At 52.3% G+C, this 13,775-nt stretch overlaps 1 protein-coding gene across 1 annotated transcript; it reads right to left on the minus strand.

Annotated features, from left to right (window-relative positions):
- Positions 1-799: 799 nt before the first annotated feature.
- Positions 800-13,329, minus strand: HCN3 (hyperpolarization activated cyclic nucleotide gated potassium channel 3). The gene is made up of 8 exons (XM_037132514.2): positions 12,950-13,329; positions 6,704-7,133; positions 5,665-5,826; positions 5,030-5,248; positions 4,483-4,629; positions 3,680-3,920; positions 2,720-2,884; positions 800-2,266 (listed from the first exon to the last, which is right to left on the minus strand). The coding sequence occupies exons 1-8, from the start codon at positions 13,231-13,233 to the stop codon at positions 1,566-1,568; spliced, it is 2,349 nt and encodes a 782-aa protein (XP_036988409.2). The 5' UTR covers positions 13,234-13,329; the 3' UTR covers positions 800-1,565.
- Between the last annotated feature and the right edge of the window lie 446 nt (positions 13,330-13,775).

Raw genomic sequence — 13,775 nt, forward strand, 5'->3', positions numbered from 1 at the left:
CCACTTCTTCCTTCATTGTAACTGACAGTGACATCAAAGCACCGCCCTCTGGGGCAGGTGGGGCAGGTGGGTCCTGGGGGGCCCATCTCATCACTGTCTCACAACTCCTACCAGGAGGCCACTTTTGGCCGCTCTTAGGGCCACCTCGTGTCTTGTGGGGTGAGGTGCCTCCGCCTGCACCCAGAAATTCCTTCTTTGTTCCGCACACAAACCAGGAGCCGAAATGAGTGTCTCTATTTTTTTTAAAACCTAGTTATTTGGAAGCAATTATAAAACTTTCTCCACATACCTAGTATTCCAGAAGTCCCCACCCAGAAGAAAATAAGCTTTGGGGTCCCAGCCCCACATTCTTCAATGCCGTGGAGTCGGAGTGGCAACAAGGGTGAGGGAGGGGGTCTGTTGTCCCTGAGAAGGCAGGGGCTCTGGCTAGCCCACCCTTTTGTAGGCTCAGGGGCCTTGGGCCCTCTCCTTACTCTAGCACCAACAGCAAACTCAGTAGGGAAAAAAACTTAAAAGGAAGAACATCCGCCACCTCCCCTGGCTCAGATGGCCCTTCTGCCCCCACCTAACTAGGAAGAGGGTTCCAGGACTGCTGCTGATGGAGCTGGGCCAGGACCACAGGACCCGGCAGAGGGGCGGGGGTGTTGCCCCTTCCTGGCTCCCTGCCAGAAGGGGATGGAAGGGATGGATAAAGACGTTGGTCAATAAAATGCATTGATAATAAATAAAATTAGCAAATGAATAAATATAATTATTAAATAATTGAATAAATAAATAAGGAAGAGAAGGAAAGAAAAAACATGCCATCTAAAGATTTAGCCACTTGCCCCTCTCCTGGGGGGGTCTAGGCTGGCACACCAAATGAGGAGGCGCCAAACATCCCTCAGCTTCAAGGGGGACACCGCTGGGGCGGGGACACCACTAGGGCGGGGACACAGGGAGGAGGTGGCTCCCAGTTTACAAAGAGACAGTCTACCACAGAGACAGAGAGAGCAGGGGACTTGGCAGGAGTCATATTCCCTCCCACTCAGGGGATGTAGACGGGGAGGAGCCTACACGCGGCAGTGAAGGCGGTGCCCACACTGGGGACCCCAAACATCTGACAGCAGTGGGCACGGGCAACTTGCTGGCTGTGCTGGGAGGACTGGGAGGTAAACGCTCCGGGTGGAGCCTGCGGACCCGGGCAGGGAAACAGACATCTAGTTCCTTGGCAGTGATGGCAATGGCAAGTACTTGTGCTTAATAAGGTGGAATCACAAGCCCAGGCCTGCACCTGGCAGGACCGCGGCTGGGGGAACACCTTCGTCAGAGTGCTTAGAGTCTCTTCTATTTGGCAGTGGAGACTCAGTACTAACACTGTACCTTGAACAGGGTAGGCGCTCAGTACATCTGATGAATGGGTGAATGGGTTAGGAGGCAGCAGGGTGCCTGAGAGGACAGAAACTATCTTCTTGGCAGTAAGGGGAGATGTTCCCACAGGGCAGTGTTTTGGGCATCCTTGGCTTTCCCCAGACGCACCTGCCTTCAGGCACACACTACTGCACCCAAGGAATTACCTAAGGGTTTCACATGTTGGCAGAGAGCTGGGGGCCTCTAGGGGTGGCTGGCCCAGGCACTGGTGGCCTGTGGGGCTGGGCTGTCCCTAGAGGGTTGGCGAGGAGTCCTGACGGGGCCAGTCGCTCACTTCCAGAGCCCTTACGCCCAGGAGAGCCATCACCTACTGCCCGCTGAGGCAGAGAGGGTTGGGAGGCTGAGAGTGGGCGGCCCCGAGGTCCTAGTCGCCGCCCACCTCCTCCTGGGGTGGGGCCCAGCAAGGACACCTGGGAGCGCCCAGCCTGGGATAGGCTGGAATGGAGAGTTCTGGCAGGTGGGGCAGGCAGGCGGGAGGTGGATGCCCACGGCCCCCGGACCAGCAGAGGGCCAGGTCGGACAGGCACCAGTGGAGAAGCTGGGGAGCCTGATGAGCATCGAGCAGAGCGAGCAAGGAGGGTGGCTGGAGAGTCTGGGGAGAGAGGCAGGGGTCCCCGCTGGTGAGTTAGGGCAATGGCCACATTGGAGGTCACAGCGGCTGCCTGCAGGGGTGCATGCACCAGTGGCTCCCACAGTACTGGTTTTCCGCTGAGCCGTGCTCCTGTGCCCGGGGCCAGGCCCTGAACACCCCGGGCCATATCCCTGTCATGTTGCACCAAGTGCTGCTCCATGATGCCGCCACTGCTGCCAGGACTTGGCTCGGAGCGCTTCCGCTGCAGTATGGAATTCTTCTTACCTAGAGGTTGTCCCAAGAGGGAGAAGGGAAAGATAGTGAAGGAATCTTAAGATAAAGGTTGAATTGACCTTCAAACACCTGGAAGGTCAAGCAATGGAAGGTAGGGATAAGAGCCAAGAGCATGGAGGTGGAGCTGGAGGTGGAGAATCAGTTACAGGAAGATGGTCAAGGGATGAGTGCTTATCAGAGACGGTGGAGGTCAGGGGCTTAGGGAAGGAGGACTTGGGGCCTGGGGCTGTGGGGCAGTCTCTCTAGGGGCAAGAGATGCTGAGTTGCAAAGGCAGTGGGCTACAACGTTGAAGGGCCTATGGGGGCATTTGCTGGGACTGGGGTGGGCCAGGGCACGACACTGAAGTGGGAGAACATGGGCCCCAAGACAACAGGGGCTTCTTGCTGTGGACAGGGGTCAGGGCCCAGGTTGGACCCAGAGAAGGCTTGGCAGACAGGCCTCACCAATGCGGTGCAGTCGATCCAGGGCCACCGTCTCGAAGGCCCGGCGCATCATGGGGAACTCCTCGAGCACAGCATTGAAATGGTCCACGCTGAGTGAGTACAGGCGACAGTAGGTGTCGGCTCGCACGCTGGCTGTGCGCCGGCCCCGAGTCAGGAGGCAGATCTCTGCCAAATTTGGGAGGAGGTCTTCAGAACCACTGTCCCGAGAACTCCCTCTCACTGGGCCTGCAGCAGCCGACCCAGCGTCCTCTGGGTCTCCCCCAGGTGGGGGAAACTGGTGTTTACTCACCCACCCCAGGGTCCTAGTGCTCCAAGCCTGTCACTCTCCAGACCTGCACAGTTATCATCCTCACTCTCGAAGTTAAAGCTGACAATCAGGCAGGTCTCCCTGGCCTCACCCTCAGCCATTCCGCTCCACTCTGATTTCCATCCACCTCTGCTGCTCTATCCCAAGGGGTGGGCTTGGGGAAGCACCCCTTCAAATGAACCCCAAGGACCGCCCAGAAGGAGAAAAGCAGTGCCGTAGGGCAACGGGCAACACGGCAGAAATGCTGGAGGGTGGTGTGTGGTTTGGAGACCGAGAGATTCTATGAGCTTCAAATCACTTTAGGCAACAGCTGGCAGAACTACCCCCAGTGCAACAGGCTGGGTCCCTGAGTCACACCAGCAGGGAGCCCCCAGGGACAGCACTGCTTGATTACTCTCCGTCCCTCATGGGATCGTTGGAGCTCACCAATTATGGGTTCTAAAAGGCCCACTGGCTCAGAAATTTTCAACCTGGCTCTGCCCTGGGATCTCTTAAGAAGCTTCTTAAAATTACAGAGCCGCAGGCCCCAGGCCCAGAGATTCTGATTAAGTCGGCCTGGGGAGGCAGCAGGGCCAGGTGGGGACCCTGATCCAGAGCAGCATTTGCCCTTATCCTCTGCTCCAGTCCCCCCACCCTTCCTGAGGCCTGCTGACCCCCAAAGTAGGATCCATCAGTGAGGCGGGTGTCCCGGGCGCCACGTGCCAGCACACTGAGCAGCCCGTGCTGGATGAAGTACATCTTCCTGCCCACAGAGCCCTCACGCACCACGAGGTCCCCCGGCTGGAAGACCTCAAAGCGCAGCTTGGTGAGCACCGCCGTGACGAAGCTGGGGTCGGCATGGGCGAACAGCGGCATGTGGGCCACCAGGCCCCTACAGGTGAAGTTAATGATCTCCTAGGAAAGGGAGAAGCCCATCAGGCAGGCTGCGCCCTCTGTCCCAAGGTGCCCTCATCGAGCTACTCTGGCTCCAGAGGCCCCACCCTGGGGTCATGATACCCAAGGATGGGGATGCTTCTGGGGGCCTAGGACCATCCTTAAGCTCCTGCCTTCAGAGCGCTCCCATGAGCCCTTGAAGGACCATCCTCACAAAAAACCAGAGATCCCTGATGCCCCTTCCCATGTACGCTTCGCCGGCGTAAGAATTCCAAGGCCCTGGCCAGGTGGCTCAGTTGGTTAGTGTTGTCCCGATACACCACAGCTTTAGATTCCATCCCTGGTCAGGATGCGCACAAGAATCAACCAATGAATGCGTAAATAAGTGGAACAATAGGTCTGTCTGTCTGTCTGTCTCTCAAATCAATTAGTAAAAAAAAGTTTTTTTTAAAGAACTTCACCCCTGGAAGTCCCCCAAAGCCTGGCCTCCCGGGGGCCCTCTGCTGACCAATATCCTCAACGCCAGATGGCATCCTAGAAGCCCAGGTCCTTGAAGAGCCACCAGGGCCCCACTCAGTCCTACCTCCCGAAGTGGCTCACTGAGCTCGCCAAGGATGCTCTCCTCATCGAACATCTTGCCCTGGTAGCGGTGCTCATAATACTCATGGATGCGCTGACGTGTGTCAGCTGGCAGCTTGTGGAAGGACATGTACTGCTCCACCTGCTTGTACTAGAGGGCCAGCCAATGGCCAGCAGGCAAAAGGACACAGAGGCAGGTGTGGGGCCAGAACAGTGGAGGCAGATGCAAATGGAGGGAGGTCACAGACGTGGACCAAACTCAGAAAAGTGAAACGTGGAGACAAAAGGAGACACACCGGGCCACAGAAGGACCAGTGGATGATGGTGGATACAGAAGGACACAACGCACAGGCACAGGCAGAGGAGAGGTCCACGGACAGGGGTATAGGTCCAAACAAAAAAGGTGCACACGGGGGCATAGGACGAATGGACGTGGGGCAAGGAAGGACACAGAACCAACAAGGGTATGCGTCAGAATGTGCCTCGAGTTTAGCTACCCAGCCTCCAGCACCCCTTCATGCCCTCCCCTTCCTTGTCCTGTCCCTGCTGACCTTCTCCTGGTACTGACGCCGGGAGGAGTCCAGGGACTGGATGAGGGCAGTGGCGTGGCCAATGAACATGGCATAGCAGGTGGCGCCCACAATCATGCTGAGCATGGTGAGCCAGACATCAGGCAGGCCTACAGGTGCCTGCTGCCCGTAGCCAATGCACAGCATGTGGCTCATGGCCTTGAACAGGGCGTGGGAGTACTGGCGGCCCCACGAGTGGTTCTGGAGAACAAAGTATTACACAGCTGGGCAGAGGGCCCTCAGAGCCTTGTTCTCCCCCAGGCCCTTTCTCTCTCTCTCTCGGTCCTTCTACCTGTCCCCTTCATTCAGATCTACCTCCAAGGAGGCACTTAGGTTTGGTTCTGGGGAGCCCTGAGGCAGAAGGGGTATCTTTTGCAGCTTGAGGGCCTCAGTTTCTACCTAGGTTTTCTTCTCTGTCTGCTCCCTCCAACACACAAACACTTCCTCTGGGTCTCTTTCCCCTCTCCTCTCACTTTCCCACCACCTCAATCCTGTCTTCTCTCTTGGACATTCACCTCAACAGCATCCCCCACCTCTTGCCCCCTGTGGTCATCCCACCACTGGGCAGAAGAGCCCTTAGAATACCCAGGAGAGGCACAGCTGTGGGGAGATCTCACCACCATGTGGTTGATGGAGACCCAGCAGTCGGGAGGGAAGTCCTGCAGCATGGGGACCAGGAACTGCAGGCAGCCGTCCCAGTGACAGAGCAGCAGCATCATCCCGATGAGGTTGAAGATGCGAACCACAGCACTGGCCAGGTCGTAGGTCATGTGAAAGATCTGAGGATTCCGAGGAGGGGCCACTGTGGACAGGAGCCCTTCCTGACAGTGCTCCTCCATTCCCAGCCTTGCAAATTCTCTCTTTGAATTTTCCCAGCCCCACGAATTAAAAAAAAAGTGGCCATTATTGTTTAGAGCTTTCCAGCACACAAATATAGCTAATACAAAGTAGTCTGTGTTACTCCTCTCATCTTATAAATAGGAAAATTGCTGCCAATCATATGCCCAGAATCACAGTGTCACAGCAGAGACTGGAAAAGGCTGCTGCACAGGCTGCCAAAGTGCAGCCTGGAAATGAGGAGAGGTGGCTTTTCACAGTGTGACATCCCCAGGGCATGGGGAGAAGACTTAAAGTCAGCAGCCCTCTTCCCTTCCAATAATAACAGGTAATTTGCCGAGAACAAGTGCTTTGCAGATATTAACTCCTTATCACACGTAAGTGTATGTAACACTCTCATGTTACAGGAGAGGAAACTAGCTCTCACGCAGTAAACACTAAAGCTGGAATTTGACCGCAGGCGATGGCGTTGCAGAGCCCACACTCCCAGCCATGAAACTCTGCTGCCCAAAGCAGAAACTCCAGCCTCTTTCACACCCTGCAATTCCTAGCTCTCCTCCCACGTCTTCCCCCCAAAGTCCAACTAACCCTCAACTGTTTGTCCAGATGCTGTGCTCCACCCTCTGGACCACCATCCTCACGTCGGGACCCCATCCCCTGAACCCTCATTCTCTTCCCATTTCTCCCTCACCAACTTTGGAGAGAGCCCACCCTTGGAAGCTCCACACATCTGCCCACCCCATAAAGTCGCCAGGAGTCCCACCCATAGCACTGTCCTGGAGAAGACTGTTAGCCCCCCTGCCCACCTCCCCGCCCCACCTCCTCCCACTGGTGTATGTATCGGATGAGGCGGGAGAGGCGGAGCAGCCGTAGAAGGCTGAGGATCTTGGTGAAGCGCACTATGCGCAGGGCCCGCGCTGTTTTGTAGACCTCGGCGTCCAGTCGTGGCTCCAACTCCACCACCAGGAAGATGTAATCCACAGGGATAGAGGAGATGAGGTCAACCAGGAACCACGTGCGCAGGTAGCGAGTGCGGATGGCCTGCGGGGCCAGCAGGATCTCGGCGCCTTCCTCCACCACGATGCCGGTGCGGAAGTTGAGCACCAGATCCAGCAGGAAAAAAGTGTCAGAGAGGACGTTGAAGACGATCCAAGGTGGCGAGTTCTCCTCTTTAAAGAAGGTGATGCCCACGGGCAGCACAATGAGGTTCCCCACCATCAGCAAGAGCATGATCAGGTCCCAGTAAAACCTAAGGTGGGTGGAACAGGGAGTAAAGCCACGGTGATATTCCACCAACCATCTACACTAACCATAGATAGTCTAACCTGGCCAAGAATGGGCAAAGGTACAAAAACATAGATGACCTTTTACAGCAGATGAGAGTGTAAACTAGGCCCACCCTTTAGGAAAATAGTTTGGCAAATATCTAGTAAAGTTAAATATTTGCATTCCCAGCAATTCCATATAACTTGAGAGGGTATTTGAGGGGGATCCCCCAAAACAGAATTATCTTCTGTAGGGTGGACCCCCTTTTTAAAAGATTTTATTTATTTATTTTCAGAGAGAGGGGAAGAGAAAGAGAGAGGGAGAGAAACATCAGTGTACGGTTGCCTCTCATGCATCTCCCTCTGGGAACCGGCCTGCAACCCAGGCATGTGCTTCCACTGGGAATCAAACCCATGACCCTTTGATTCGCAGGCCTGAGCTCAATCCACTGAGCTACCCCAGTCAGGGTTGGTGGACCCCTTGTAACACAGTCTTCCTCTGCTAGGTGAGTGTTCTGGGAACACATCTGTACTAGTGTACCACCTGGGGTTGTGAGAGGCTATATTTGGCTTTAGTGAATTTTTTTTGAAGACTCTTTCAACGTGTTTGCTCTTCTCATGATGGGCAAATTAGGAGCCCACCTTCCCACACTGCACTGAGCGTTAGGTGGTTCTTGACCAAAAACGTCACGACCCTGGTGCCCCACCCTTTCTATTCACCCCATCTCGCCGGAGCCACATATTTTTGTTTGTTTGTTTGCTTCCCCAGATTTAAAAAGTCCTCAAAGGGAAATGTTTTGTTGCTGTCGAAGAGGTGAAATAAAAAACAGCAGAAGCACTCAAAGACATCAAAACTGATGAGTTAAAAAAACTTTTCTGAGCAGTTGAAAAAAATGTCTTGATAGTTGTATTGCGTCAAATGAAGAGGACTTTGAAGAGGACTGAAGTTTAAACATGTAAGAATAAATTATACATTTTTTAAAAATACATTTTATTGATTATGCCATTACAGTTGTTCTATTTCCCCCCTTCATTCCCCTCCACCCTGCACAGCCCTCCTCCACCATTCCCCCCTTTAGTTTATGACCACGTGTCTCAAGTTCTTTAGATTCTATATTTCCCCTACTATTCTTACCCTCCCCCCTATCTATTTTCTATCTACTATCTATGCTACTTATTTTCTGTACCTTCTCCCCCCTTCTCCTTCTCCCACTCCCCTGTTGCTAACCCTCCATGTGATCTTCATTTCTATGGTTCTGCTCCTGATCTAGCTGTTCTCTTAGTTTGCTTTCGTTTTAGGTGTGGTTCTTAATAACTGTGAGTTTGCTGTCCTTTCACTGTTCATCCTTTTTATCTTCTTCTTCTTAGATAAGTCTCTTTAACATTTCATATAATAAGGGCTTGGTGATGATGAACTCCTTGAATTTGATCTTATCTGAGAAGCACTTTATCTGCCCTTCCATTCTAAATGAAAGCTTTGCTGGATAGAGCAATCTTGGATGTAGGTCTTTGGATTTCATGACTGGGAATACTTCTTTCCAGCCCCTTCTTGCCTGCAAGGTGTCTTTTGAGAAATCAGCTGACAGTCTGATGGGAACTCCTTTGTAGGTGACTGTCCCCTTAGCTCTTGCTGCTTCTAGGATTCTCTTCTTCCTTTTAATCTTGGCTAATGTAATTATGACGTGGCTTGGTGTGTTCCTTCTTGGGTCCAACTTCTTTGGGACTCTCTGAGCTTCCTAAATTTCCTGGAAGTCTATTTCCTGTGCCATTGGGGAAGTTCTCCTTTATTATTTGTTCAAATAAGGTTTCCCCTCGTGGCTGTTCCTCTTCCCTCTCTGGTACCCCTATAATTCGTATGTTGGAACGTTTAAAGCTGTCCTGAAGGTTCCTAAGCCTCTCCTCCTGTTTTTGAATTCTTGTTTCTTCATCCTTTCCTGTTTGGTCATTTTTTTCCTCCTTCTGGTCCACTCCTTTGATCTGAGTCCCAGTTTCCTTTCCATTACTATTGGTTTCCTGTGCATTTCCCTTAATTTTAATTAGTTTAGCCTTCATATGTTTGTCTAATTTGTGACTAAAATCAACCAGTTCTGTGAGCATCCTGATCACCAGTGTTTTGAACTGTGCATTTGAAAGTTTGGCTATTTCTTCATGGCTTAGATATATCGGCTCTGGGGCTTTGAGTTGTTCTTGAGCCATGTTTTGCTCTGTTCTTGCCTGTTATGTAGGAGGAGTGGAGTCTTAGGTGTTCACCAGGGCAGGGCCACCCGGGTTGCTGGTTTGTGACGCTGGATGTGGGGGCAGGGTCAGAGAGGGGCAATGGCGGTGCCTTCTGCTGCTCCCCGCTGCAGGGGCCTGCGCAGTCCATCTCACTGCTCACTCCTTCACCGGTATATCTGCGCACGAATGTGTGACCGTAGTCAGCCCTCGGTGGGTCCACTGCCTTGTGCCCTCAGTTGGTCCGCCCGCTACTCCACACCTGGGATCCACCCACCGCTGCTGGCTCACCTGGGTCAGGTGCCCGGGTAGGTCCGGTGGATCTTTCCTGCCTGACCCCGCTCTGCTGCTGGCTCTGCCCCTCTTTCCACTTTGGCTGAAGGGTTCGTTGTTGTCAGACTTCTGTATAGTTCAATTTTCTGTGGTTTGGCTGTGTTTTTGTTGCTAAAACTTTGTTGTTTTTAAACTTGGTTGTGCAAGAAGGTACAGTGCTTCCACCTACGCCTCCATCTTGGCGGAAGTCCCCACAAATTATACAATTTTTAATAAGTAAATTCCAGGGGGTTTTAGTTCCCCCACCCAGTACATAATAGCAGCGTTAAGTCTGAAAACAGCCGGATGTCCATCAATAGAAAAATACAGATAAATTAGATAAATACACTGTGATATAGTCATGCCTCGCAATACCATGCAACTGTGAAATCACTTCATTGCAGCTACATTCTGCATTACATATTAATAATCTCACAACTTTAATGTTGAGCCAAAAAAAGTAAGATACAAAAGTATACACACCGGATGATTCTACTTGTTCAAAGTTCCGAAACAACCAAACTAAACTATAATTTAGGAATTCACAGGAAAATGTGAAACTATAAAGAAAAATAAGGAGACAGGTACCATGAAAATTCCAATAGTGGGTTTGGGAAAGGAATGTGAGGGCAGTAGGGAGGCTTCTGGGTGCCAGCAACACAGTCTCTCCTGACCTAGAGAGTTGTCACACAGGAGTGTGCCTGAGAATGATAAATGACATATGTATATCTCCACTATATAGTGTACTACTCTCTCTAAATACCTATTGTTTAGGTATACAGACTATGTATCTGCTATCTATACCATATATAAATATATATCCATACATCTCCATATGCTCATATATATATATATACACACACACACACATATATATATCTTCTTAATATATAAAGTGGGGCAAAAGTAGGTTTACAGTTGTTTATATGGAAAACAATGCAATAATTAATAAATAATAATACAAGAATAAACTATTTCTTGTACTCACAACTGGAAACCTACATTTTGCCCTACCCCGTATATAATATATATGCAGCACCTTTAGTATATATATGTGTATATGTGTATATGTGTATATGATCTATGTCACTATTATGAAATATTTTTAAAGTTAAAAATAAAGATAAACTACCCTGTGCTAACCTTACAGGGTTGTTGTAAAAAATATGCACTGGCTGGTGCAGTTCAGCGGACTAAGTGCCGCCCTGTGAACCAAAGGGTTGCCAGTTTGATTCCCAGTCAGGGCACATGCCTGGGCTGCAGGCCAGGTTCCCAGTGCTGGGCACACGAGAGGCAACCACACATTGATGTTTCTCTCCCTCTCTTTCTCCCTCCCTTCCCCTGTCTCTAAAAATAAATAAATAAAGTCTTTTAAAAAACATGCACTGAGACAATGGATGTGAAAGTGCTATACAAGCACTAGTTTGTGTTATGACTCACCACTTTTTATCCTAAGATTTCTGAAGAGGTTGAAGCTTCTCCCAGCTATCTTCCCCCTGGTGGTCTGGGATTTCACGCTTTTCCCAGCCTTCCCCACCCCAACTCTCCTCCTCAACACAGTTGGACCCATGGTTCCTGTTTCTCTGCTGGGATCTGCTCATCTGTGTCTCAGAGTGGAGATGAACTCTCCTGCCTCCAACTGAACTGAGCTTTTTGAGGATGCCCCTCCCCCTCCACAGCACCTCAGACAGGGCTGCACATACAGAGAAGCTGCATAGGTGATCTTGAAGGAACGGGGCTTGAAGCACTGCAGTCCTTTCCTCCCCTAACCTCCTTGAGTCCACTGAGACTCTAGCTGAGCCTAAGCAAGGACATGGGTAGGGGAGAGCCACAATGCTGTAGTGAAAGCTGTAGGAAGAAGAGGTCAGAGGAAGATAGGTGAAGCCCCCATTTAAAAAAATCACTGGACAGTCTGAGAGTTGCAATGAGCAATGATAGTTTTAACTCTGGGACACACTTAATCACAACATCTACCTAGGACCCAACTTCTTCTGACTCTGACCGCAAAATCAATTATTTTAGCCACTGAAAGAAGCTTGGCAGCCCCCAAGTTCAAGTCTCCAGGCAGTATCTTAGACTGTGTGCTTTCGATCAACAACAATCCTCGACCCCCTCTCCCACTCCCTCCTAAGCCACTGGAGAAATCCTATACCATGAACTGGGGGAGGAGAAAGAGGTTTCGCTTAGCCATAGAGCATCCTCACTGCCTGACCCACAGACGGTCACAAGCCTGGTGGGTGATGCAGCAGAGAGAACAGAAAAGAAGCACAATAATAAAGAGGAGACACTGCTTCTGGCGATACATCTGAAGGTCAAACTGGAGAAGAGAGGGAGAACCACAAGAGCCTAGAAAGGGTGCAAGGTGGGGTGAGAATGAGGCAGTAAAGAAGATGGGAGCGGGAGAAAGGAACATATAAGCAATGTGTATGACTGTGGAATCAAGATGATGTCTTCGTCTCCAACTGTGTTTCCAGACTCCTGATTCACACTTCAGCCTTTCGGCTCATTTTGCTTCCCAGGTTAGGTGCTTTGCACACATCCTCACCTCATCCAATAGCTGTCCTTCATTTCCCGCAAGGACAGGGCTGCTGTCCTCCCCTAGTGCCCTTGATGTAAAGGTACAGCTAGACGGGGACCATGAAATGGCCCCGCCCCCACCCTCTTCCTTCTCTCCGGTGGTGGCCATGCCCCCTGTGTTGCTGCCCCATTCGCTGTGAGTCCCAGCACTGCTCTACCACATCCTGACTTCAGCACCAGGGACAGCTACCAGAACTGTTTGTACACCCCCGCCACCCCTCCAACAGCGTCCCTGGTTTTCCTAGTAGCCTGCCCTGCTGAACTAGGCAGGTGCTGAGGATGGAAGTGGGGGGTCAGGGGAAAAATAGCTGAGCTCGGATTCTCCCTTTAGACTGACCCTAAGCCTTGGAATATGACATAATTGCCCAGATATCTAGCAAAAAGTACTAGAGGAGGCAAGGATCCCTAATTCCAGTAATCCCCGTAGCCCAGGTGGGGTGCTGGGGTGCTGGGGTGCTGGGGTCCTGAAACGGGAAATCCAGGTCTCCGGGGTCTGCTTGTTTCTTCCGGCGCTCCCAACCTGAGAAGTCACTCAGAATTCTCAGGCTAGGTTGGAGGAAGTGACTCTTTAATCCCACCCGGGGACCCCTGGGCCGGAAATGAAATGACTGTGGAAGGTAGGGCGGGTCCAGTCCGCGGGTCGCGGCTGTGGGGATGGGATCTGTGTCCCCCACCCTCCCTGCTCAGCCCCCAGTACCGGAAGTCGCTGTAGGGGTGGATGATCCAGGCCCCCGCTGACTTGACCCGCTCTTGCTCGATTTCCACTGCTTTGTGGCTGCCGAACACGCGAAGGGAGAACTTGTTGACCGTGGGCTGGAGCAGTGTCCCAAGCTGCCTCCTCTTGGGTTCGGGTCCAGATGAGGACCCGGGGATCTGTCCCGCGGTGGCAGTGGCAGGCACCGGGGTAGCAGGAGGCCCCGCCTCCAGCCCAAGGGTCACCCCGTCGCTGGCCCCCATCATCGGCCGCGGCTCCGCCTGCATGATGCCCCACCGCTTATACTCTTGGCCTCCTAGACCCTGTCGCGGCCATCCTGGACCCCCTGGACTCTCCTACAGTCAGAGCTGGCGTAGTCGGCTGGGAACTGCCGGCGCCTGGGTCAGAAGGGGTGTTGGGGACAGACTCTCCCGCCAGCTGTGAGCGGGTAGCGCTGCGCCCCCTGGTGAGGTCCGCGGGAAAGCTGAGCCGAGCATTCGGGGGCGGGGCCGTCCGAGAGCCAGCCCTCGAGGGGCGGGGCCAATTAAGTCGATCTTACGGGGGAACTCCAAGACAGGCGTGGTTTACTGAATAGAGGGGGTTCTCCGAGTGTAATTGGAGAAGGGGAAACGTCGGAGGAGCCACGGAGAGGGTGTGGCCTAGAGCTAACGGCTTTATTCCCTGAGCTCCAGGAAGGTGACACCGCCTGCAAGTGGCGGGAAAACCAGGCTCAGGTTGTAGCTCGTATGGCTAAGGAGAGCAAGGGATTAGATACCAATGGAAGGGGCTTTGGAGATTCATTCGTCTTCCTCACTCTCGCTTTTGAACT

This window comes from Artibeus jamaicensis, unplaced genomic scaffold, assembly GCF_021234435.1.
Source record: "Artibeus jamaicensis isolate MK-2021 breed Jamaican fruit bat unplaced genomic scaffold, CSHL_Jam_final contig_447, whole genome shotgun sequence".
In the NCBI taxonomy this organism is placed as follows: Eukaryota; Metazoa; Chordata; class Mammalia; order Chiroptera; family Phyllostomidae; genus Artibeus; species Artibeus jamaicensis.

Excerpts from the sequence above, each read along its gene's own strand:
- HCN3 (XM_037132514.2), bottom strand. The coding sequence starts at position 13,233 with ATGCAGGCGGAGCCGCGGCCGATGATGGGGGCCAGCGACGGGGTGACC. Across the intron at positions 5,827-6,703 it reads ACATACACCAGTGGGAGGAG|ATCTTTCACATGACCTACGA; the intron begins GTGGGGCGGGGA and ends CGGAATCCTCAG. Across the intron at positions 5,249-5,664 it reads TCTCCATCAACCACATGGTG|AACCACTCGTGGGGCCGCCA; the intron begins GTGAGATCTCCC and ends TTTGTTCTCCAG.